Raw genomic sequence first — 23,877 nt, 5'->3', positions numbered from 1 at the left:
ATGCTCTCCACCACCACCCTGACACACGTCCCTGCTAAACTGCACAGGGCGCCCTGTCTGGCCCAGTTCAAATGTCACTGTCTTCAGATACCACCCCACCCAGACCAGAATTAAACGGGGCTTCTCTGCACAGCCAATTTGTTTCAACAATTTTTTAAAGTAGCATGATAAGTATTTTAAAGGCACCCCATTTAATCTGCACTATGAGGGAAATAGTCTTATTACTCCCATAGATGAGGAAATTGAGGCTTGGAGAAATGAAGACTTGTTTAAGGATACATAGCTAATGTTATTGTGAGGATTCAAGTCAGGGAAGTCTGACTCCAACCCCCACACTCTTAACCGCCACCCTGATATCAAACAGACAGAAGTTCAATTGCTATCTCTGCCACCTCCTGGCTGTGTGACCTTGGGTGAGTCGCCTAACCTCTATGAGTCTTGGTTTTTTTATCTGTCAAACAGGGGTCAGGACAGCTACCTCATTTAGTCCTAACCATCCACATGCCATGGAGCGCACAGGGCTTAGTTTCCTGCCTGAGGAACCGTAAACACTCAACACGTTGTGCTATGTTATTAACTCTAACAGCATTTATCGACGTCGGTGGCTCTGAGAGCCTTCTGTGCATGCTGTTTTTCCCACCAGGCTGTGAGCACCTCGAGGGCTGGGACTTTGTCTTGAACATCTCCATCTCCCCTGTGCCTCGCCCAATGCCTGGTGCACTGCACATTCTCAGCCACCGCATGTTGAATGGAACTGACCGGTCAAGGCCTCCAGCTCTGGGCCCTGACAGATCGGTGTGAACAGCCCAGTGAGGCAGAAGCAGCCACTGTCGCAAGCCATCAGGGGTGCCCCTCCCCATCGCACCTCTGCTCCCTCGGGCCTCTTTTAGTCTCTCCACTGATGGGAGAAAGGCCTAACCCTCAGACAGAACCTACTTCTTCTACTACCCCCAGGATCCAATCACCTCCTTGTGTGATTAATGCAGACACTGGCTGCCGCAGCCCACGGTGGCTCTGTAGGCATGGACTAATGGGCGAAGCCAAGAGCAGGTGACACAGAGCAGGGGCCTGGGTTCAAATCCTGACATTATTTCCCACCAGCTTTGTGACTTTCAGCAAGCGGCTTTCCCTCTCTGGGCCTCAGTTTCTTCCTGTACCAAATGTAGATACTCATCCTGTCAACCCCAAACTGTAGGGATCAAGAGCCTATGACTGGGAAATCACCTTGAAAGATTTATACTTTGGCAGGAAAGAATCTAGAGTAGGAGTTCCAGGAGTCCTAATTTGAATCTTCATTTTCTGTCCTTACACACATGACCTGATTTCTCTAAGCCTCAGTTTCCTTATCCATAAAATGGGCCCTTCTGCCTCTGATGGTCTTTCATGCTGTGAGTTGAATTCTAAAGAACTCACTCTCTGGGGCCTTAGGCTCCTCCTCTAAGGGAGGAAACAGAAAAGCCTGCCCCTCCTTTGACCCCGAAGGTGATAAGGAAGGATAAGCTTATGTACATGTGGGAGGGCAAAGGGGTGAATAGATGGACAGAGAACGTCTTCCAAGGAAGGATAAGCTTATGTACATGTGGGAGGGCAAAGGGGTGAATAGATGGACAGAGAACGTCTTCCTAAGCATCCTGCCCTTTCCCCAAGCCCACCAGGGCCTCTACTCACCTCTTCTGCCCGCTGGGCCTGGGGATGATTTTCCAGAAAGGTGCCCTCAAGGACAGAGCCCACGATGGTCAGGCCCTTCCCTGCCTTGAGCTGGGAGGTCAATGAGAGCAGCTGGGGGTGCACCACATTCTGGTCTTGGTCCACACGCACCAGCACGAGCAACTGTGGCCTGAAAAGAGTGCAGAGTCACATGATCGATATGCCCCTAACCATCCACATGCCATACACCCATCAGCAGATCACCTAACCATCTGCCCTCTATAACCCTCTGTCCCATCCACCTATACCCACACCGCTCATCCATCCATCTAAACATCCACCCATCTAGCCATCGACCCATCTCTCCATTCACCTCACTCACCTATCTACCCATTCAACCACCCACTCACCTATTCTATCCTTCAGTCATCCACTCACAGACATATTTCTTTACCTGTACATGCATTATTCACTCAATTATCCACACATCTACCTACCTATCGCCCATTCCTACATCCATCTATTCACCCTTTTGCCCTCCCACATGTACATACACTTATCCATCCACCCATCTATTTATGCATCCCTTTCCTTAGTCATCCAGCCTTCCTAGCCCTCCAACCACCCATCAACTTCACAGCATTCTCTAAGCACCTACTCTGGGCTAGACCCTGTGCTGAACATTTGGGAATTCACAGATAAATAATGCAGAGCCCCAAGTTCTGAGAGCCCAGTTTAGTAAACATCGGCTTGATCAGAGTTCCAGGCTCTACTCTTGGCAAAGTGAAACACAGGGAGATGAATGAGGGGTTGGGCATGTAGCAACCAGGACTGAGGTAGGGAGTGAGGATTCCAGCTCCAGTTCTGCCTTCTGTGACCTGTGAGATCCTCTCTGACCTCTGATTTCCTTTTTTTTTTTTTTTTTTGAGACAGGATCTCACTCTGTTGCCCAGGCTGGAATGCAGTGGTGCAACCTCAGCTCACTACAACCTCTGCCTCCTAGGTTTAAGCTATTCTGCCTCAGTGTGCTGAGTAGCTGGGACTACAAGTGCGCACCACCATGCCCAGCTAATTTTTGTATTTTTAGCAGAGACGGGGTCTCACCATGTTGTCCAGGCTGGTCCTGAACTCCTGGTCTCACGTGATCCGCCCACCTTGGCCTCCCAAAGGGTTAAGAGCCCCTATAACTCTCAAAGGGAATGATTCCACCTGTCCCAGAGCAAATGCTACATGATCTGATGTTTGTCTGTCCACAAAACTGCGTGCTTCCTACATCCCCAGAGACTAGAAGGGACTTGCCATACATCAGGCATTCATATATTTTATGAACAAATGATGGAAATGATGAAATGAATGAAGGGATGGATGCTCAGGAGGATAGCATGGTAGGTGGGGTTAGAGGACAAGTGTTTTAGTGGGGAAGGAATCAGACAAGGCTGGGCTTTTAGGGCACCACTCAGCAAAACAAAGCAAGCGAGATAAGTCAGGCCCTGCTCCCTCCCTACTCCCCCACCCCTATCTCCTGAGCCTTGCACACATGCACACACACACTCATGCACACCTGTGTTCTCACCACTTACCTCCAGTTCTTTGTGTGTGGGGGCCCTTCCTCCAGGCGTAAAAGGGCATAGCGAGCCGCGCTGAGAGACAGACCTCGGATCCCATCGCCCCACTCCTTCTCCGCCCTGGGGGAGAAGGATCATGGGAAGGAGGATCACATGAGGGCAGAAAGCCAGGAGGGGGTGGGGAGAGCCATCTAAGCCGCACTGGCTACCCCAGGGCAGAGCCATCTCTCAGGCTCAGAAAGGACATAAGTGTCGCTCCTGCCAACAGACTCAATCAAGCCTTGGATAAGTTTCCTTGGAAAATAGCTTCTAAATCCATTCTCTCTCACCATTCCTGTCCATTTCTCAAAGCCTCTGCCCCCAACCCCCATCTTGCAATGTCACCCCATATCACCCTCTCCTTCCGCTCCAGCCCCATTCTCTCCCACTCCCTACTTCATCTCGCCCTCACAACCCCAGTCCCTCATGATCCCTTCCCTCTCCTTCCCACCACCCCTCAGCCTTCCCTAGCCACCGCCCCACTCCACTCCCGACACTCACCCTCGGTACTCAATGTACTTGTAGATAAGTCCAGCAATGAGCATGGCCACCAGTGCATAATACCAGGAGCAGATGAACATGAGGGCCAGGCAGAGGCTCATGCCCAGGAAGGAGAGGGTCCTGGACAAGGTGGGAAGAGCCAGCCTGTGAGCCCCAGCAGGGCTGTTGCTGGGTTTAGACAGCAAGAGGGAGATGGGGCAGGGCATGGGCAAGACCCGGGAGGTGACAGCCCAGTCTCGGGGAACTCACACCATCATACCCATGAGGACCAGGGGATATGGGACCTTCTGGGTGAAGGAGAAGCCACAGACAGGGCACAACGCCATGCCCTGCCCAACTCCTGACACCCCACACCACCCTGTCCCTGTGCGTTAGGCCCTGCCAGACAGGCCTGGCCAGGTGCGTTCTGAGGCCAAGGTCTCATGGGTCTTGTTTCTCATGTGGAAACAGGACCTCCCAAAGGAGGTCGCCAGCAAAGCTGGAGCATCCAGACAGGAGTGGGCAGCCCCATTTCTAGCCCAGTTATGCCACAGTCTGGCTTTCCCTCTTTGGGCCTCAGTTTCCTTTTGTAGAACAAGCACGATCATTTCTGCTCTGCCTGCCCCTGAGGGGAGGATGAAAAGCCATAGAGGAAAATGGTGAGAGAAACTGGAGTTTCTGTGCAGCAAGCATCTGCCATGTACTGTAGTGCTCACAAGAACCCCACAAGGCAGCTGCAGCTATCATGCCCATTTCACAGCTGAGGAAACTGAGTTTCTGAGAAGCTACATCACCAGTCCAAGGTCTCATAGCTAGGAAGTGCAGAGTCATGATTTGAACTCCGGTTGGCTGACCTCAGCCTCCCTGCTATATTGTGGGCTATTGGGCATCACGGACAGGAGAGGGATTCCAGCTGAGACCGCGTATATGCTGCTATGTTATTATTTAATTTTTTAATTTAGTTTTTGAGACAAAGTCTCACTGTTGTCAGGCTGGAGTGCAATGGCATGATCTCAGCTCACTGCAACCTCTGCCTCCAGATTCAAGTGACTCTCCTGCCTCAGCCTCCCAAGTAGCTGGGACTACAGGCCTCTGCCACCACACCCAGCTAATTTTTGTATTTTTGGTAGAGACAGGGTTTCACCATGTTAGCCAGGCTGGTTCAAACTCCTGACCTCAAGTGATCCACCTGCCTTGGCCTCCCAAAGTGCTGGGATTACAGGTGTGAGCCACCGCACCTGGCCCTATGTTTTTATTTATGATTGTTAGAAGACCTGCTACAGGACCTTCCTCATGTGAGTTGGTCAACAAAAGCTGGAGAAAAAAGAATGTCCTCTTCAGGTTTGGGGTCCTTAGACCCAGAAGGGATAGGCTGGAGTGAGGTAAGGACTGGGGTGGAGGCGTGGCTCCGTGGGAGTGTGGGGACGGAGCACCCACCAGTGGTAATATCGAAAGCGTGGCCTCCAGTTGGGTGTCCTCAGCAGCGTCTGTACTGCACAGGCCAGATTCACAAACATGTAGCACATCAGGAAGAACCTGGAACACAGGAAGGCCCCCGGGAGACAGAGATGCAAAGTGAGGCAGAAACAGAAACAGCAGCATCCAGAGAGAAAGGGGGAAAGGGGGCAGGAAGTCAGCAGGTGACTGGATCACGCTCTGGTGCTTAGGAAGTTCAAAGCCAAATACCCTTACAATACACCCTGATAACACATGCAAGTGACTCTCTCTATAACAAACGATGGGCTTCTACGACCAGTGGGGAAATTCCTGGGGTTGTTAAAGTGTTTGGGTGGGTTGTCATGGGTCATGGCTGCAGGATTCAGATACAGAAACACCCTGAGCCAGTGAGGAGGGCAAGAAGTCAGGCACGCACATAGAGAGGATGGGGGCCACCTCGTCGAGAGATGCAATGAGGATGCCAATCTCGCAGATGCAGGCAGTCAGGAGCAGGGCCCAGGTCGGCTCTCCATTGGCCTTGCCATGGCCAAAGACCTGAGGACAGAGCAATCATCATGGGGGACTGAGACCTTAATGACTTCTCAGCCCTCTCCCCTTATCTTGGGAGTCAGTGGAGTAGAGGCAGGAATCCTACCACCAGTGAGGAGGTAGGGAGAAGATGCATTTCTCTTTCTCTAGGAGAACGCAAATGGATAACAGGCTTTTGCTATGTCTTGCCCACCCTGACATGGGCACCCCAGTACAATGAAGTTCAAGTGATCCCTAGAGGGGGAAAGCAGCTGAAGGGGACCAGATGGGAGAGGACCTGTCAGGAAGCCAGCAAGCCACCAAGACCCTGTTGTCCATTAGTCTTTTTTTTTTTTTTTGCACCATGGTGAAAGCTACCCTTTTCTTGCCCTTTGACTGCCTCCCCAAGGCTCTGACCAACCACTGCGCCAAAACAGGACCATTTGTTTTCTCCCCAAGAGCAGACAGTGCTTCATGAGATGCATTGACCAGGGACCAAATCCCAAGTAAGACACACTCATTCTCCTTTGTGCAGTGCGGAGCGGAAGTGGCACAGGAGGAAGTCCAAGGCTGGCCATGGCCCTGGTCACTGTGTGGTCTCTCTGGGAAGGGGCCCGACTGGCTGGGCTACCAGGGGTGGGCTGTTCTGCTTCCACACTGACCTGCAGGAAGGGCACGATGCCATCCCTCGAGATAGCCTGCAGCAGGCGTGGGGCCCCCGTGAGGCTCTGCAGCCCAGCCCCACAGGTGGAGAAGAAGGACCCGATGACAATGACCCACGGAGATGGCCAGGCCAGTGTGCCCACCACCAGGTTGCCATTCACAGCTTCACCAAACCTGGAATGAAGTGGACAGGAGATGTCAGGTGAGCAGTGCCACCTGGATTTCCAGGGCAGGTGTCCATACCAACTGCAGAACCAACTTCCTGCCTGCCACAGGACTAAGCTCTGTAAGGGTGACAGGGGAGGCAGAGCCCGAAATGTTCCATTGTTTTTCCTTAATAAAATCAATCTCTAATTTTCTGATACTGAAAACCAGGCCTCTAGGCCTGGCTCCAGCATAGGTCCCAGTTCCACTGCGTTCCTTTACAGAAGCCTGGCGGTAGCAGTGGAAAGTGACTCTGAGAAGCGCTCCCACACCACCCGGCCAGTTGCGTGTGCCCATGCCCTTCAGAAGTGAGTGCTCCGGGGCACTGAGCACTTACAGCTGCAGGCACGCGTTTCTCCCCTCCACCCTGGCTCCCCATTGCCTGGAATGCCCTTCCTCCAAGCTGTCTAATCTCTGCTCAACCTTGAAAGAAGGAAGGATAAATGAGATAAAGTGTATAAGACACTTCTAGCCTCCCTTCCTCTGAGAAGACTTCCCCGGGAAGACCCCTAAGGACTGGACTGAAGCCCCCAGGCCTTCCTGTATGGCCGTCCCTACTGACTGCACACAAAGTCTGTTGGCCAGCAGAGGCCCACCCAAAAGAGCTCCTTCAGGACAAAACCCGTGTGTTACTTATCTGTGCTCCCTCCAGAATCTTGGAGGGAGCACAGATAAGTAACACTCCTGTGTATGTGACCAACACATGGACATTCAGTAAATGTTAGATACACTACTGACTTAATCCGTTTTAAAGAAAAGAAAAGGAAAGTATCATTATCCTAAAGGAAATGAGATGTCATTCAAGCTTCTCAAACTGGAGCGACAGAAGGAAGATAAAATAGAAGAAGACGATCTTGCAAGCAACCCCTGTGGCCTCCCTCCCACAGGCCCCTCCCACAGGTCCCAGCACCTCCTGCTGGGTCTGTTTCCCAGAACTCAGTCTTCGATGCCTACCCATCCCCAGAATAGGATCAACCCCAATTCTCTTACTTGTCCCGCAGTACGACCCCCTCAATGCAGGCCCCAAACAGAACAACGGAGCTGATGTCTGCAGCAGAGGATAAAGGAAAATCCCCAAGGTTCAGTACCTTTCCTCCCCACCCCTTCTGCACCAGCAGGTACGGCAGCAACATTAGCCGCCCTCCCTCTAGCCCACCCCCGAGGGTGGTCCCAGTGTAGCTGTGCAGGATACAGACAGCAGAGGTGGTGGCGATGGCCAGGATGGTGCCAGTGGGGATTGACTTCTGGGCATCCCTCAGGTCCCCAGAGCGGTTAGAACCAGCCATGATCCCTGCAAACAGAAGTGCAGCTAGGACTCAAGTCAGGGCCACAGGAGACCAGACAGATGAGAAAAAAGGCACCAGCCTCAGGGTCAATGAGCCTGGGATCTAGTCCTAGCGTACTGACTTGTGTGAGATCTTGGGCATGTAACTTGGCTTCTCCTGGCCTTAATTCCCTCATGTGTCCAATGGGAAGTGAAATGCGGGCCCCTGCTTACGTGATGGTGTTGTTGGACTAAGAAATTCCCAGCATCATCATCAACTCTCTCCTCCCCATCCACTCCCAGGCAGAGCCTTCCCTCTCTGAGCTCCCCTTCACCTGTGACTGAGGGGAAGTAGATGCCAACCAGCAGGGTGAAGTAGGAGGTCATATCACTGAAGACATAAGGGTGGTCCATGTCGATAGGAGTGCCATCGGCCAGGCCCACCGAGGTCATCCCGCTCCTCTCCACAATCACACCCTTGGTCAGGTAGGAGCTCCAGAGGTTCTCTGTGGGGAGATAGAATGCTCAGAGGGAGGCCAGCTATCAGGGTACCAGAGCTCTGGGACCAGGAGGTAGGAGGGGGGCAAAAAGTCAGGGTCAAGATCAACCCCATCTGACTCTCCTCGGCCTTGGCTCTATTTCATTTCCGCTGACATTTCCTAAGCTCCTGCTTTGGGCCAGGCCACAGGCAGGCTTTCACAGACTAATCAGACCCATTCCCTATTGTCAAATAGTCCAATCTAGTAGAGCAAATGGGCACATAAAGACCTATCTCAGATTGACTCAATGTGTCCCAAATTGATCTCACCATCCACCCACCTGAAACCAGCTCCTTTCCTGCATCCCATATCCCAGTAAATGGCACCATCATCAATTCTGATGCCCTGCCCTCAACTGCTCCCTCTTCCTTTCCCCAACTTCAATACTACCTCCAACTTCTGTCCCTTAACCCCTCCTTAATATTTCTTAAATATGCCCCTTCTCTCCATTCCAAGGTCCCTCCACTGTGATCTTCCTGGCCAGATAATTCTTTGCTGCAAAGGACTGACCTATAGCATTGTAGGAAGTTTAGCAGCATCCTGGCCTCTACCTACTACATGCCAGGTGCACTCCTCCAGTTTTTTTTTTTTTTTTTTGAGACGGAGTTTTGCTCTCGTTACCCAGGCTGGAGTGCAATGGCGCGATCTCAGCTCACCGCAACCTCCGCCTCCTGGGTTCAGGCAATTCTCCTGCCTCAGCCTCCTGAGTAGCTGGGATTACAGGCACGCGCCACCATGCCCAGCTAATTTTTTTTGTATTAGTAGAGACGGGGTTTCACAATGTTGACCAGGATGGTCTCGATCTCTCGACCTCGTGATCCACCCACCTCAGCCTCCCAAAGTGTCCTCCAGTTTTGATAACCAAAACTGTCTGCAGACACAGCCAAGTGTTTCCTGGGTGGCAAAACAGCCCTGGTTGAGAAGCACTGCAGTAACGGCCACAGACATCACTCCATCACTCTCATTCAGAAAACCACCATCTCTCTCTCCTGGACTCACAGCATCAGCCCCTTCCTGGGCCCCCTGACTCTCTCCTCTCACCCCCTTAGCCCATCCACATTAGCAGCCAGAATGAACCTTCAAAATGAAGATCTCACCATATCCCTCCCTTTCCCAAAATCCCTCAGTGGCTCATTGCCTTCATAATATGGCACTAACTCTCCAATATGGCTTCGAAGCCAGCCACAATCAGCTCATGCCAGCCTCTGCTACATCACTCCTTTCCCCACCTTCCTTTGCTCTTTGTGCCCCAATCATACCAAATTACTTGTGGTTGGAAGGACACAATATACTCTTCTGCATCTGCGTGCTTTTAGGCAAGCTGTTCTCTGGTTGCAATTTCTTTATTCCTCTCATAGAACTGAAGATCTTTCATTTGTCCTTCAAAATCCTCCTCAGGTGAGTCCAGGAAGCCTATTGCCATCTTATACACATGAATTCTCCCACTGTCCCTCCCCTGAGCATTCTCTGTGCACTGAATGCACATCTACATATGGCATAATGTATTTGCTAACACATCCATCTCTGCCATTAATCTCCTTGAAGCCAGGAACTGTGGCTTATTTATTTCGTGTTCCTAGCACTCAGCACAATGCTGGGCACTCCATAGGTACTCAGTGACTGCTTCTTACATTGATGACTTTGTTTCCTACCAGCGGTGAGACACTTTTCTCCTTTTCACCTCTACTCCTCCCTGATGACAAGGACAGAATGTAACCCAGAGTAGGTGCTCAATTAAAGCTGACTGAATTTAGCTGAATCCCAAAGAGGGCCCCTTAATCCTGACCGCTTAGCCTACAATCCCTGCAGCGTTCCCTGGATGTCAGCCCTTATCCTCCCGCCCCCCCGCCACAGACCTTTGATGAGGCCACTAGCAGCACCAGGGATACCCTGGATCTCTGTGACATTGTTTCGGGTGAAGTATTCATCACAGGTGGCGTTGAGGAAGCGAGAGGAGCAGAAAAGGCCCCACAGCCGTGTGGTCACTGTCTCATTTCCTTCCCAAGCCAGCTTGGCACAGACATCAAAGCCATGGCGAGACAGAGTGCGGTTACCCAGGAGGCAGATCCTAGGGAGAGAAACAAGGGAGGAAGGTGGGAAGCCACATAACCTTGCCCTGACTGCACACTACACCCACCAGGAGAGCTTTCAAACACATGGACACCAGGTCCCCATATCCAGAGTTCCTCGTTTAATTTAAATGAAGGCTGGTCATTGGCATTTTTTTTCTTTAAGCTCCCCTAGTGATTCTAATAAGCAGCCAAGGTGGAGAACCACGGCATTAGCGCCACGCTGTTTCAGCACAGCGGACAGCGGTCTTGGGGGAAGCCCTCCTCCCCGAGCAGTGGATGGAGGGACTCGGATCTGAGCCCCTGAACTCTCTAGAACTTCTGTGTCTTTTCCCATCCTGAAAAATTGTCCAACACTAGGAGATTGCCCCATTTCAGGAGGTTGTCCCCACCCAGGAAAGGTTTCCCTACCACAGAGAATATTCATTGCTTCGGAATTCATTCCCACTTAATTCTTTCTAAGTCCACCCCACCAGCAAGCAGTTGACTCTTAAAAGGGAAATTGTTCCCTCCTCCAGAAAAGTTGCCCCACTCTGAAGAGACTGTCCCCAAACCAAGAGAGATTTTCCCTTCCAAGGGAAGTTGCTCCCAACCCACAGCACTCAGATTCTGAGGGGCACAAAGAGGGAGTTTGGCAGAGACTGTCATACAGACTCTGAAACAGAGCCAGGGAAGGTAAGAGGACAATTCCTTGGGCTCAGACTGGCAGCACTCACGGGAAGTTGGGTGGGTCGAAGGCAGACTTGATGACCCCAGCATAGATGGCCAAGATGGAGAGGATGACACAGCCCAGGAAGACAAGGGCAAACTTGTTGACATACTTGACGCCCACAAACACCACAGTGGCCATGCAGGTGAGCACACAGGTACCATACACACGCATGTTGTTCAGCATGGCTGCTGCCTCCCCACTGGCATCTTCCGCCTTGAAGATTGCCATGGCTGGGAAGAGGTAAGCCTATGGGAAAGGGGCAGGAAGAACAGAGACTTAAGTCAGCGGCTCTTCACACTAGAGGCAGGGATTAAAAAAAAAAAAAAAAAGATCCTCATCACAGCACAATCACAGTGGTGCTAGACTGGAAATGACATCCAGTAATAGGAGAATTGCTAAAGAAGGCATGGCCTGTCCTGTAAGGACTATGATGCAGCCATTTTAAAATGACATTGCAAGGCCAGGCACGGTGGCTCACATCTGTGATCCCAATGTTTTGAGAGGCCAAGGTGGGAGGATCACTTGAAGCCAGGAGTTCAAGACCACCCTGGGCAATATAACGAGACCCCATCTCAAAAACTAATATAGAATACATTTTTTAAATGGCACTGCAAGGATGCTGGGAGTGATTACTTCTGTCATTTTTGTTAATTATAATTCTTAATAATTATTTGTCATTTTTATAATTTCTAATGGAATGGTGGAAATAAATGTTCATCACTAGAGGTTGGGTGAATAAATCATGATATCCCCACACAGACTATGGAGCTATTTAAAAAGATAACATAGATTTTTTTTTTCTGAGATAGAGTTCACTCTTGTTGCCCAGGCTGGAGTACAATGGCGCAATCTCAGCTCACTGCAACCTCCACCTCCTGGGTTCAAACAATTCTCCTGCCTCAGCCTCCCAGGTAGCTGGGATTACAGGTACCCACCACCATGCCCGGCTAGTTTTTGTAATTTTAGTAGAGACGAGGTTTCACCATATCAGTCAGGCTGGTCTTGAACTCCTGACCTCAGGTGATACAACCACCTTGGCCTCCCAAAGTGCTGGGATTACAGGCATAAGTCACTGCCAGATAACATATGTTTATATGGATTAACTTTAAAAGCTACCCATGGTACATTAGGTGAACACAATCAGGTTTTTGAAAAAGAATACGTCTTATTATCTCATTTTTATAAACTTATATGTGAAGAGATATACCTATATTAGTATATGTCTATATGTGTTTTCATAGGTACATCAAAATGTTATCAGTTTTCCTGAATCATAAAAAATGTGGATAATCTATTCTCTGTGCACATCTGCATTTTCTAAAATTCTCACGCTAAATATTAGTGTTGACATTCTTCCAAGGGTTATTTTCACTGTAAACAATATATACCAAGAGAATATTAATTGCTTAGGGAAACATTTATGATATAGGGTTATATTTTACATAGAAAACAATACCACATAGAAAAACAAAAACTAGAAGGCAATACACCAAAATGTTAGTGGTGATTTTCTTTGGGTAACTTATATCCTTCTTTACATTTTTTTATGACTTGGATATTTTCCCAATTTTCTGCAATGGGTGGAATTTTTTTTACAACAATTTTTCAAATATTTTGATTCTTAAAAGTAATGGAGGTCTATTATTCTCCCTCATCATTTGCCTCCTCAGGCCTTTCATGCCCCATCCATCCTCCCTGTCCTGCTCTCTTCCATCCCACTGCAAAACTAATTGCTGTGGCACCTTCTCGTTCTAGGTTTCCAAGGCAGTGTGGTCTAATGGACAAGCACAGGCTCTGGAAGTCAGAAAGACCAAGGTTCATATTCCTTCCACTCATTCCTTAAGCTCTGAGCCTTGCTCTCCTCATCTGTAAAATGGCCACCTTTTAACCAGGCACAGTGGCACATGCCTGTCATCCCAGCACTTTGGGAGGCCAAGGCGGGAGCATCACTTGAACTCAGGAGTTTGAGACCAGCCTGAGCAACACAGTGAGACTCCTATCTCTACAAAAACATACAAAAATGAGCTGGGCATAGTGGTGCATACCAGCTATTTGGGAGGCTGAAATGAGAGGATCATTTGAACCTGGGAGGTCAAGGCTACAGTGAGCCACGATTGCACCACTGTACTCCAGCCCAGGCAACAGAGTGAGACCCCATCTCAAAAAACATAAAAAATAAAACAAAATGGCCACCTTTCCTCATGAGAGAGTCGTGAGGATAAAATAAAATGATATACTTCAAGCCTTGGGGCCTGCATAGGCTTGGGACATGTCAGCTCCACTTCCTATCCACCAGGGAACCCTCATCAGCACCCACGCCCTACAGGAAGGGGAGGGGAGGAAGAATGCAGACCTAAGTCACCACTCCTGGCCTTCAAGCACTGCCCAGTAACCTGGTTTCTCTCCGTTAGTCACTATTCCCAACAGATCTCTTCACACAGGTCACTCCCCTGGTTCTTCTCTTTTGCAATCCAGTAGCCATCAGCCATCTACCATTAACATCATAGAGTACCTAGCACAGTCTGCGGCCCGTGGGAGGCAATCACACAATGGTAGCTGCTGCATTACATTACTGTTAATATTTCTGCCATATTTTAACTCATCAACCCACCTCTGCCACCTACCTGAGAGCTGAGTGACCTTGAGCAAGTTATCTCGCCTCTCTGAGCTTTTCATTTTAAAATGGGCATCATAATACTTAAACCTCATAAGGATTCAAGAGAATGGCTGGAAAGCACTTGGAAGGATGCTGAGAGCTCAGTGGGTGCCTGATAAATGACAGCTGTGTATGTTACATAATTATTGTATCTTGTCTCCCCAACTAGACTGTGAACTCTTTAGAAACAGAACCACATCTGACTTTGGCCTCACTGAATGGCCTGGCCTATAGGAGGCGTCCAGGGAGCACTGATCGACTGATAGCCCGGAGTCCCACACCTCCTCCTCAGCCCCTCTCACCAGCAGGATTTCGATGGTGCCCAGGATGTACATGGCCCCAGCAAAGGTAGTGCCCAAGTAGAAACAGAGGCCCACGGCGCCCCCAAACTCCGGGCCCAGAGACCTGGAAATCATGTAGTAGGAGCCTCCAGCTGCAGAGAGAATCTGGTATCAGCGAGAGGGTCAAGGCGCACTGAGCTGCCGTAAGGGGTGAGGGGTGTTCAGTGACAGAGGCAGAAAGGGGGTTGCTCCGGGCCTCATAGGCTTACAGGCTGCAGCCCTAGAAAGGGGACTGGTTGGAGACCCAGGTAACCACTCTGCCTGGATTTTGCAGCACTAATTACCCTGTTGCTAATTACCCCTTTAAAGAGATCATGGCTCAGAAAATCAAATGGTAGAGAGGAGGGTCTCAGGCTGAGTGGGGGGAGGGCTGCTCTATTCAACACCAGCAACTGCCTCCTCCTCCTCTGCCCCCAATAGGGCTGCTCCTACCTATCCCATAAACAGATACAGCCCAGCCCCCTAGTCTATAATATTACCTCTTTTGGGTCCCAATGTCCTCCAAAACCCAAGGTACTATCCCTCCTTCCACCCAGCCATCCCCTGTCCCCACGAAGCCCCAATTACCTACCAGGCACAACACCATTCGTTGCAATTGCACTCATTGAGATGGCCGTGAGCATCGTCTGTGAGAAAAAAGATCATCAGAGCAGTGGCTGGGGTGGGGACCGCAGTGGCCTGGGTGGGGGCCAAGGCTTGTACCCCATAAACACCAGCCAAACCCACAGGTTCTCTTCCACTGAGCTGCTCCCTGGGCCCGTTCCAACTTCTACTCCTGCCAAGTCCTTCTTCTTAAGAAAACCTCTTATTCACCATGTGAACGGAAGGAGCCCAAGCAAGCCACAGCATAAGAGAGCTCTGGAAATCCCAGCCTCATCTCTGACCAGCTGCCTGACCTGAGACAACTCACTTCACTTCTCCAAGCCTCAGTTTGTCCATCTATGGAATAGGCGTAACAGCTCCGACACTGGGTACCTCACATGCAGAGCTGTCTCAAGTTTATGTATGAGGATACATAAATGTGTCAAGAAGAAGGCATTTGGTGAATATTTGATTTTTCAGAGAGAATGGAAAGAATTTGGTTACAATGCTGTTTGCAACACGTAATCTCATTTTTTGTGAGTCTGGACCTACCAAAATGTTAACTAGTGTAAGATTACAGGTGAATTTTATTTTCTTCTCTACCCCTATCATTTTCATCAATGAAGCTGCATCACTTGTGTAATTACACACAGAGAGAGATCCAGGTGAAACATGGTTAACAGCCATCAGGGACAAGGCTGTGAGATGCAGGAAGGACCAGTCAGACCTAATTTACTCTCAAAGATCATAAGCAGTGGTTCCTATAAAAAGCTCGGGTCTCATGCTTCCATCCTCCCACCTCCCACCCCCAGGCCTCTGCCAAGCCCCAGCTGTCAGGGGGTGGTGAGGGGAGGGGTGTCACTCACACAGGAGCAGCAGATGAACACCATGCAGAAGGACTCCATGATGCCTGCAATGCCCACCACCCAGGTGAGCCTCAGGAAGAGGATGACGCCAAAGATGTTCTGCAGGCACGGCAGGTACACGCCCATGAAGGTGCCCATGCGTGGGGCCTGCCAGGGAGGCCGGCATCAGTCTCTGCAGCCCTCATCATTACCAACACCCCAGGCGTGCTCCTCCTCTGTGTTCCTCCACCCCCACCTTCCTCTTCTCTCTATCCATCCCTTCATCCCTCTTCTTTCTGATTCGTAACCCCTTTCCCTCCCTCCATTCAAATCCATTTTCCTCCCTGTCCTTCCCCATCATCCATCTCTTTTCTTCCATTTCTTGTCCCCCGAAACCCTCACCTGCACGGGCTTCTTTTTTCCACCTTCATTGTTTTCTGCCTCTTCATGTTCCCTACTTCCCTGGGGCAGGTTGGTGTAGTTGGCCAGGCCACTGAGCAAGGAGGACACCATAGGGCTGGTGTCCATCTCCTCCTATGGAGGGAGAGTATCAGTGCTAGGAGGCTGGGAAAGCAGGTGGGGTGAGCTGGGGGTGAGGGGGCAGAGGGAGAGATAGGGACAAGGAGCTCAAACCATTTCAATTGGGATGAGATGGGAAAGAAGGAGGAACAGGCAAGGTGAACAGGGATAAGAATGATAGGATGAGAAGAGGAGAGCAGGGAGCAGAGGGAGTAAAGCCCAGGAGGGAGAAGGAGGGATGGGGAGACTCAAGGAAGTTGGGCTCAAGGGACGGGTGGAGAGAAGGGTACTGTCCCCTAGGGAGGGAGCAGCTGATGAATCAGGAAGATGAGTTGTAGGCAGGGCCCAGCAGCCCTCGCAGCCCACCTCAAACAAGGCCATGTTCTTGCCATCATACTCCTTTCCCTTCTCTGTGTCGGTGCTGTTGATGAAGGGACTGCTTTCCTTGGGGTTGCCATCACCTGAGAAGGCAGAGGAGTCAGGGATCTGACACCAATCAGCTTTTGTTTAACCACCTAGGCATACACTCATGTGGCCACGGTAGCCCTCTGAATCTCAGTTTGCCCATTGGGAAAATGGGGCTGATACCACCTTCCTTGCAGAGTTGTAGTTGACAGCATGTATAAAGAGCCTAATGCACTAGCTGGCATGCACTGCGTATTTATTGAAGTGTGAGTGCTTCCTTGCTCTTTGGGGTCCTATTCCATTTACCAGGGCACCCCAAGACTCTCCAGAGTTCCCTTCTTGACTATAGCTGGGCTCATACTGGTGTTTGGGGTGGAAGCATGTTCTTTGTCAGTAAGGAAGGTCTGCCTTCTGGGAGCACTACAACCCCAAAGATGCTCTACTTCTTGAAGAGGTGACCCCCTCTGGCATCTCTAATGCCCTTTAGTCATCTTCATTCATGATGTGTTTACCAAGTGTCTACCAGGTGCCAATACAGGCATGATGAAGGCAGGGTAAAACACAGAAGACACCATCCTTGCTCTCAGGAGACCAATCCAAGTGCAGGGAGACAAACCAGTAGCCAGGAATTTCCAATCCATCATGGTAAATTCTATGACAGAAGATCAAGGGGCTGTGGGACACAGGAGAGGCACCCAGCCGAGCCTGGGAGGTCATGGGAGACTTCCCAGAGGAAGCAACATGTCCATTGAGAACTGAAGAATGAGTAAGCGCTAGACTGGGAGGGAGGCAGGGCGGGTGTTCCAGGCAGACAGAATAGCAGAACAGCATGTTCAATGGCCCAGAGGTGAGCGCAAACAGAGTGGGTTAGAGGAGTGAAGTATTATCTGGCTGGAGTCTGTGGAAGGGGCAGTGAAAAGTGAAAAGGTGAGCCTGGGAAGGGAAGTGTAGGCTGGGCCCTTAAGCATTTAGCAGGTCATGTTCAAGAATGTGGACCTCATCCAGAGGGCAATGGGGAACCATTGAAGAGTTTCAGAAAAAAAATTTTAAAAAGTGCCATGAATAAACCCATGTTTTAGAGCCATCATTCGAGCTTTTAGGTGAAGAAAACAAAGTACGGTAGTTAGAGACTTTCAGTAACCCAGGTTAGGGCTGATGATGTCCCTGACCAGAGCAATGTAGAGCAATAGACAGAATTACTGGCATATTTCAATGCCAGATGTTTGGGGAGGGGGAGAAGAAGAATCTAGGATAACGCCTGGGGTTTCTAGCATGGGTGAATGGTTGGATGATGGTGCTATTTAATAAATGGGAAGACTAGAAGAGGAGGAGTTTGGAGGTGGAGAAGATGCTGAATTTAGCTGAGGGTGAGGCACTGTAGGGCACTCAAGTGGATACATCCAGAAGCCACCTGGATATATGAATCAGGATACATGCAGCAAAGAGGCTGGCCAGGAGAAAGAGGTGGGGGTAAGCCATGTAAATATGTGTAGGATGCATGTGAAGCCATGTGCCTGGATGAGATCGCTCGAGGAGAAAGTATCTTGGGCACCAGGGGGAAGATCCCTTCAGGAAGATATAAGAGGCCCCAAAGGTACATTTCCTTGGCTTCAGCCATGACCCTTCTTCAATTCCAGGGCTGAGTTCCAGCAGTTGACATGTCTCTGGACACTGGAGAAACTCCCCACTGACCAAATTCCACGTGAAATTGAGGGCCTACACACCTTGATTCTCCTGTCCCCTCAACAGCTGACATCCCTCTCTCCCCATCTCCATTCATCTGTATCTTCCTGGTCCTCCTCTCTACCTCCTGGAAACCTTCCTCAATCACCCAGCCAGAGCATGGCCTGTCTCTGTTATAAAACCAATCTCTTCCTGACTAAAAATTGGGCCAGGAGGAATGATGCCTCACCTGCTCCAAGGAAACCCACCACCAAGTCTTCTGCCACCACCTCCACCTCATCCATCAAGGCAGAAACTCCTGGTTGCCAAATAGGGGGCGTCAGCTCTTTCTTCTCATATATGTGAGTTCCTGGGAATAACAGACCTATCCTCCCAGTGGGAGCCCAGCGCATAATAGGTGGTCAGGAAAAAGTATTTGGGACTAAATTATCCGGGGCTCCCCTTTGGACGCCAGGATCTCAGAATAACTCTCTGGAGCCAGAGAACAGGAGAAACAAGGATGAAGTAGATTCACGCTCCTGTTAAAATGCTGCCAGTACGCCTCCTGTTCTCAGTACACCATGGTGTGGACTAGAGAAGTTAAGGGGACCTGAGGTGAGAGGAAGTTTCCTAACGGTTAAGAAAGGGGGCTGGAATTATAGAAACAGACATTCCAGTTCCAGCTTCACTGGCTGTGTCGTCACTTTCAGCAAGTCACAAACTCTCTACGCCTCAGTTTCCTCCTTTGCAAAAGGATACTAACCAAGCTTAACTCACAGGGCTTTGAGGGGATTAAATTAAATCATGCATGTTAGATGTGTCCGCCACAAGTGTGGCTATTGCTGCTACTATTGCAATTGCGATTATTATTAACATACTTGGTGCCCCCCCAGCCTGGGCTCCCCATCCCATACCGCACCACCAGCCATAAGATTTAGGGGTCCTGTCTCCTATGGAGCTGGGTCCCTTTCCTCCCAGGGTTCCCTTTTAGGGCCAGGACAAGACCAGAGAACCCCTCCCCTCTGCCTTTCACGCCCCCTCCCAAGCGCCTCCTCCTTCGCAGGGGCGGGTGGCACTCAGGGGACGGGAATGGGGGCGTCTGGGCCCGAGACCCTGCAACTAGGTGCCCCGCGCCGGTCTCCATGGCGACCGCGCAGGCCGAGAGCGCAGCGCCGAGTCTAGCGGGCCGCGCGCCCGCAGCCGCTTATGTAACGCGGCGCGCAGCGCAGAGCCAGACTCCAGGCCGGATCCGGGCCAGGAGATGAGGGCAAAGGAGAGGGCGGCTAGGTAGGCTCATCCTGGGTCCCGCCTTTCCACTAGCTGCCTGGGCGGGACGCCAGGCTCCCAGGACTTGTCAGCCAGGGCTGATTTCGTCCCCTCCCTGGAACGCCAGGAACACTGGTTGAGGGGGATGGGGAATGAGCTTCCGAGTTCTCAAAGAACCAGAACAGCTAAGGGGAAACTCGCCCTGATTCCCCAGAGCCAAGAGTAAGGGTGATGCGGGAGCGCCGAGCGGCGCGCGAGAGAGGCAGGGCCAGACTGAGGCTGAGCCCTCCCCGCCCCCGCCCCCTGGGAGCTCTCAACCCGAATCGGCTTTCAATTAAGCTGCGGCGGCCAGAGCTCCCGGAGAGGAAACAGGCGAGCGGCGCAGGCTAAGAAGCCTCCCCGGGGCCTGGGGCTGGGCCTGGGGGAATCCCTAGGCCAGCTCCGAGAGGGAGAGGGGGCGTCAGACCACAAGGGGAAAGGAGACCAGGACACATCCCTGGGTTCTTCTTTAGTCCAGAAGTGCCCACTTACTTGGGCCATTCCCACCTGCCACCGAGGTCAGCAACCAGTTCCTTCCCGTACATCCCCAAGAATCTAGAATCAGAGATGTCAGGGGTTCTTGGCCTGATGGTCCTCCCTCAAGTCCATAAGGTCCTTAGCACCTCTTACCACCATCTCCAGGCACCACTGAAGGGTGGGGGGGGGGTGGAGATCCTCTCTCTCTGGGACCCAGAGCACCTGACCCAGGTTCTGGCCACTGGAGTTCCAGGTCCTGGACCCTATGTATAGAAAGAAGGTCTCCAAACGGGTGCGCTGCACTCAGTGTCTAGAAACTAACAGAGAGGGGATAGAACTGAAGCGAGTTCCCAGTTCAACTCTTGCCTCATACACATTGATGCCTCTTTTCTAGGCCTCCTAAGACCCCATGGAAACCCCAAGGCCTGGTGAAACCTTAGCAGAGAAAGCGGCTGCTGGGGTATAGGACCATACCCGGTGTCCGAGGGAACAGAGAGATGCTCTCTCATCTGAGTCCCCCTTTCAAAGTGGAGGCATCTGAAGGGGATCCCAGATGGAAACATCCGCGTCAGGATGCCTGGCGCTGCCGCAGACTCAACTTTGCCAAACCCCCTCCCCCTCCAGCCAGAAGCCCGCGGGGGAGGGGGTGGATGCTGGATGAGGTGATCCCAGGGTCACTGGGGAGGTGGATAAGCTGGCCAGCTAGGAGTTCTGGCACCTGTATACCACTCAGCCCCCAAGAGAAATGAGTAGTTGCGGGGGGTGGGGGTCAGACAAAGGATCAGGGACCCTGGTGTCCCCAGCTTTTCCAAGTGGCCACTGGCCCTGATTGAGATTCAGTAACCAGGATCAGAAGGACCTCAGAGTCAAGGTTGCCAATCCCTAGAAGACCCTGCTCTTTCAGCCCTAGGGGCCATCCCCCAGAGGGATCTGCGGGAGTCGGCTCATAGGGTCAAGCAGTGCCCAGGGGAACGTTTGAAGGCGCTGAGCGCAGACAGCAGGAGCGGGAGGCGCGCTAGTGCGCAGGGGACGCAGCGCCTCTGGAGAGTGGGGGGTGGGGGCGGCTGACAGCCGTGATGGATGGCTGAGACCGCTGGGGGGCGGCGGGGGACCTGGGAGCCTGAGGGGGTGGCTGGCCCCAAGACCTCGGAGCAAGGAAACCGCAGAGGAGGGCGGGGGAGATTGGGAGCAGCAAAAGGACTTGTCCCAAGCCCCTCGGCTCCTTGCGAGTCTCCGCACCCACCGCAGCGCGTCCGCAGTGTCCGCGCCGCGGCGCTGAGGATTCAGCCGCTGGGACCCCATTTCTGAGGCCTCACTGGGGGAACTAGCAGAGCTAACTGAAAAGAACCCCCCGCCCCACCCTGGACCGCCCCAGAGAACTGAGAGGAGGGGGAAAGAGGGAAGAAAGGAGGGTGATCTTTCTTCCCGTCCTGAAGAGGAACCCACGGGAAAGCGAGAGAGACGGGGGGAGATTCTGCAAAGTAGAGCTGAAAATCAATGGAGGAGGTATGCTTCAGTCTGAGGTCGGACCTTGGGAAGCTTTGGGGGAAGGGTCCCAGATTGCACCAAGGGTTCCCTTAAGGAGACACCGCAGCCCGGACGAGGGCTGTCATATAGCCCCAACCCCTTATACACACACACACACACACACACACACACACACACACACACAGCCACCTCTTCCCCCATCTTCCAGATGGAAGTCTTAGAACCGGGGACTGCAGCAGACTGCGCCCCCCGGCACCACCGGTGCCCGCTCTGCGCCAGGACGCCGGGGTCCCCTGTCGGGGAAAGGAGCCCTCCTCTGGCCGTCGAGCTCCACGTCAGCCCATTCTAGCTCCTCTATCCCCTTCCCACCACCTCCTCGGTTTAGCTAACGCAAGTCGGCCCGAAGCCGTGGACAGCGACAGTCCCCCGGCCCCCAGCTCTGCCCCCGGGCGCGGCGCATTCCAGCACCTTGGACAGCGGCCGGAGCATTCCAATGGAGCTGGACTCCAGGCTTCTGCCGGCGCCCACCGCCTGGGTCAGTCCCACTCTCCTCTCTGAAGGAGGTGGCCCCCGCTCCGCCTCTAACCCCAGAGCTGCCTCCTCTCCTCGCTGCCCCCTCCCCCGCCGCCCCCGGACCACAGCTTACCCGGGTTTGCTCCCCCATCACCGTCCTCGCAGTCCGTCAGGTTGTTTAGCATGGTGGCGGCGCGGCCGCTGGTCCGGGGATGGCTGCGCCGCCTCGCCTGCACCCCTCTGCCTGCCTTCGCCGCTCTCTCGTTCGCTCTAGCTCGCTCTCGCTCTCCGCTCCACGGAGGAAGAAGCTGCAGTGCCCGCCCGCCCGGCGCACACACACTCGCACACGGACACACGCTCACACCCGCGCGCGCCCCCTCTCAGCAGCGGCGCTGCTCACCTCATCCCGTATGCAGGAGGCGTGAGCCACTGGCGGGGTTTTGGGGGGGAGAGCGGGAGGGAGAGAGAACAGAAGATGAGGGGCGGGCAGAGCGCGACTAGTGGCCCCCTTGCACGAAAACTGGGGGATTGCGTGGGTGGGATGAAGGGGGTGCTTCAGGGGACAGGGCCTCGCCTCCCTTGAGCAGACGCAGCTCCCCCCACCCACTCTCCGGGCGGGGCCCGGCACGTGGGCAGGTGCCATCCCGCGCCCTAAAAATAACGGCAGGGAACTAGGTCGCGGCCGCGGGGAGGCGGCCCCGCAGCGGCTGCCCGATTGGGGGTCTGGGGTAACCCCCAGGGGGAAAATAAAAGGCACTGAAGTGGCAATGGAGGTGCGCCATGGAATATGGGGCCCTTGGGAAGCCTCTCTGCAAGACTGGAGAGGCCAGCCCTGAAGTGGGGGAGGAGAGCCAGACCCTCTTTCATACCACTGTTCAAGAGATTGGAGCTGGAGGCATGTAGAGCCCAGGGCCCATAACTAAAGCAATGTGCTACCCCCAGGGGCATTCAGGTCACTGGGTTGACTGTCTGACCCAACCTGTCTTAAAATGGAGGGCGGTAGCGCCTGAGGAGTTACAAGGAACTCTCTCATTGTGCTTAGACTGACAGGAGTCCCAGCATCCCACTCCCAAGACAAATCCCTGGAGCCCACAGCCAGAGACCTTCTGACTGCAGACTGATCTAGGGATAAGACCTGGTAAGGAGGAGAAGAGGCAGCAGTGAGGTTCCAGGGAGCACTGACTTTCCACCAGGGATGGTGCAGCCTCTAGGGAGGACAGGCCGGTCCCGAGGCTGGCCAGGGACAGAGTGGGGGAGGGGGGAATGAGGCCGCCTGTCGGTTTGAGACCAGATTTTCTCCTGGGGCAGAAGTGTCTAATCCCCTAATCCAGGATTGCTTTCTGAGGCTTCCAGAGCCTACATGCTCTCTGTCCTCCTCCCCCCTCCCCTGAGGCCAATCCCCCAAAAGCTTGATCATCCTGGGACCCCTCAGCGCCCCTAGGGTCCAGGTTTGAGCCAGTGGTGCAGATGTCTCAGGAATTGGCATCAGAGGCTTGCAAGCTTTCAGTCTCTGGAAGATCTAAACATCTGAGGGTGAGAGCTGATCGAGGTAAACAATTTTCAGACTCACACTAGCTCTCTCACTGGTCCTCTAAATTCCAGAGGAGTTCTAGGGTTGGGAAAGGATCAGTCATTGTATCTTACACACAGCTTCCATTTCACAGATGAAAAAACTAAGGCTCACAGTGGGAAAATGACTGCCTGTGGACATAATGCCAGTGAATGGCAGAATTTGGTCTAGCATCCAGTTTGCCTCACTCCAGTTTAGGACTCGTGTCATCAATAGAACTTATAAAATCTGTCTTGCCTCCGTAAAAGAGACAAGGGTGCAGTCATACCCAAGCCCCTCAGCAGCTGCTGATCATTCGCTCCTGAAAAAAGAAAAGAAAAGAAAAGAAACGGGGACTAGGTCTGAGATGCGCTTTCTTCCTTTTCTT

The 23,877-nt window shown here is 52.3% G+C and overlaps 1 protein-coding gene across 4 annotated transcripts in view; it reads right to left on the bottom strand.

The window, feature by feature from the left end:
- SLC12A5 (solute carrier family 12 member 5) overlaps positions 1 to 23,877 on the bottom strand; it is a 37,093-nt gene that overhangs the window by 8,671 nt on the left and 4,545 nt on the right. For 2 of the 4 annotated variants that reach the window (XM_064382482.1, XM_064382483.1), the window contains exons 1-17: positions 22,074 to 22,267; positions 16,457 to 16,551; positions 15,974 to 16,105; positions 15,593 to 15,739; positions 14,716 to 14,770; positions 14,106 to 14,236; positions 11,152 to 11,393; positions 10,223 to 10,434; positions 8,163 to 8,333; positions 7,756 to 7,854; positions 7,554 to 7,611; positions 6,359 to 6,533; positions 5,605 to 5,723; positions 5,169 to 5,267; positions 3,753 to 3,872; positions 3,228 to 3,332; positions 1,669 to 1,837 (exon numbers count right to left, since the gene is read on the bottom strand). In XM_064382482.1, the coding sequence (XP_064238552.1) occupies positions 1,669 to 1,837; positions 3,228 to 3,332; positions 3,753 to 3,872; positions 5,169 to 5,267; positions 5,605 to 5,723; positions 6,359 to 6,533; positions 7,554 to 7,611; positions 7,756 to 7,854; positions 8,163 to 8,333; positions 10,223 to 10,434; positions 11,152 to 11,393; positions 14,106 to 14,236; positions 14,716 to 14,770; positions 15,593 to 15,739; positions 15,974 to 16,105; positions 16,457 to 16,551; positions 22,074 to 22,125 (2,181 nt within the window). In that variant the 5' untranslated portion in view covers positions 22,126 to 22,267. Of the gene's footprint in view, positions 1 to 1,668; positions 1,838 to 3,227; positions 3,333 to 3,752; positions 3,873 to 5,168; positions 5,268 to 5,604; positions 5,724 to 6,358; positions 6,534 to 7,553; positions 7,612 to 7,755; positions 7,855 to 8,162; positions 8,334 to 10,222; positions 10,435 to 11,151; positions 11,394 to 14,105; positions 14,237 to 14,715; positions 14,771 to 15,592; positions 15,740 to 15,973; positions 16,106 to 16,456; positions 16,552 to 22,073; positions 22,268 to 22,340; positions 22,364 to 23,877 lie in introns of those variants that run through there. The other 2 variants (XM_064382484.1, XM_064382485.1) reach the window with 2 other exon arrangements.

The sequence above is a fragment of the Aotus nancymaae genome, unplaced genomic scaffold (genome assembly GCF_030222135.1).
Source record: "Aotus nancymaae isolate 86718 unplaced genomic scaffold, 86718_ANA_hifiasm-v0.15.2.pri h1tg000029l, whole genome shotgun sequence".
Classification (NCBI taxonomy): domain Eukaryota; kingdom Metazoa; phylum Chordata; class Mammalia; order Primates; family Aotidae; genus Aotus; species Aotus nancymaae.
The sequence above is the reverse complement of the archived record's forward strand: the minus strand, read 5'-3'. Positions and strand labels throughout refer to the sequence as shown.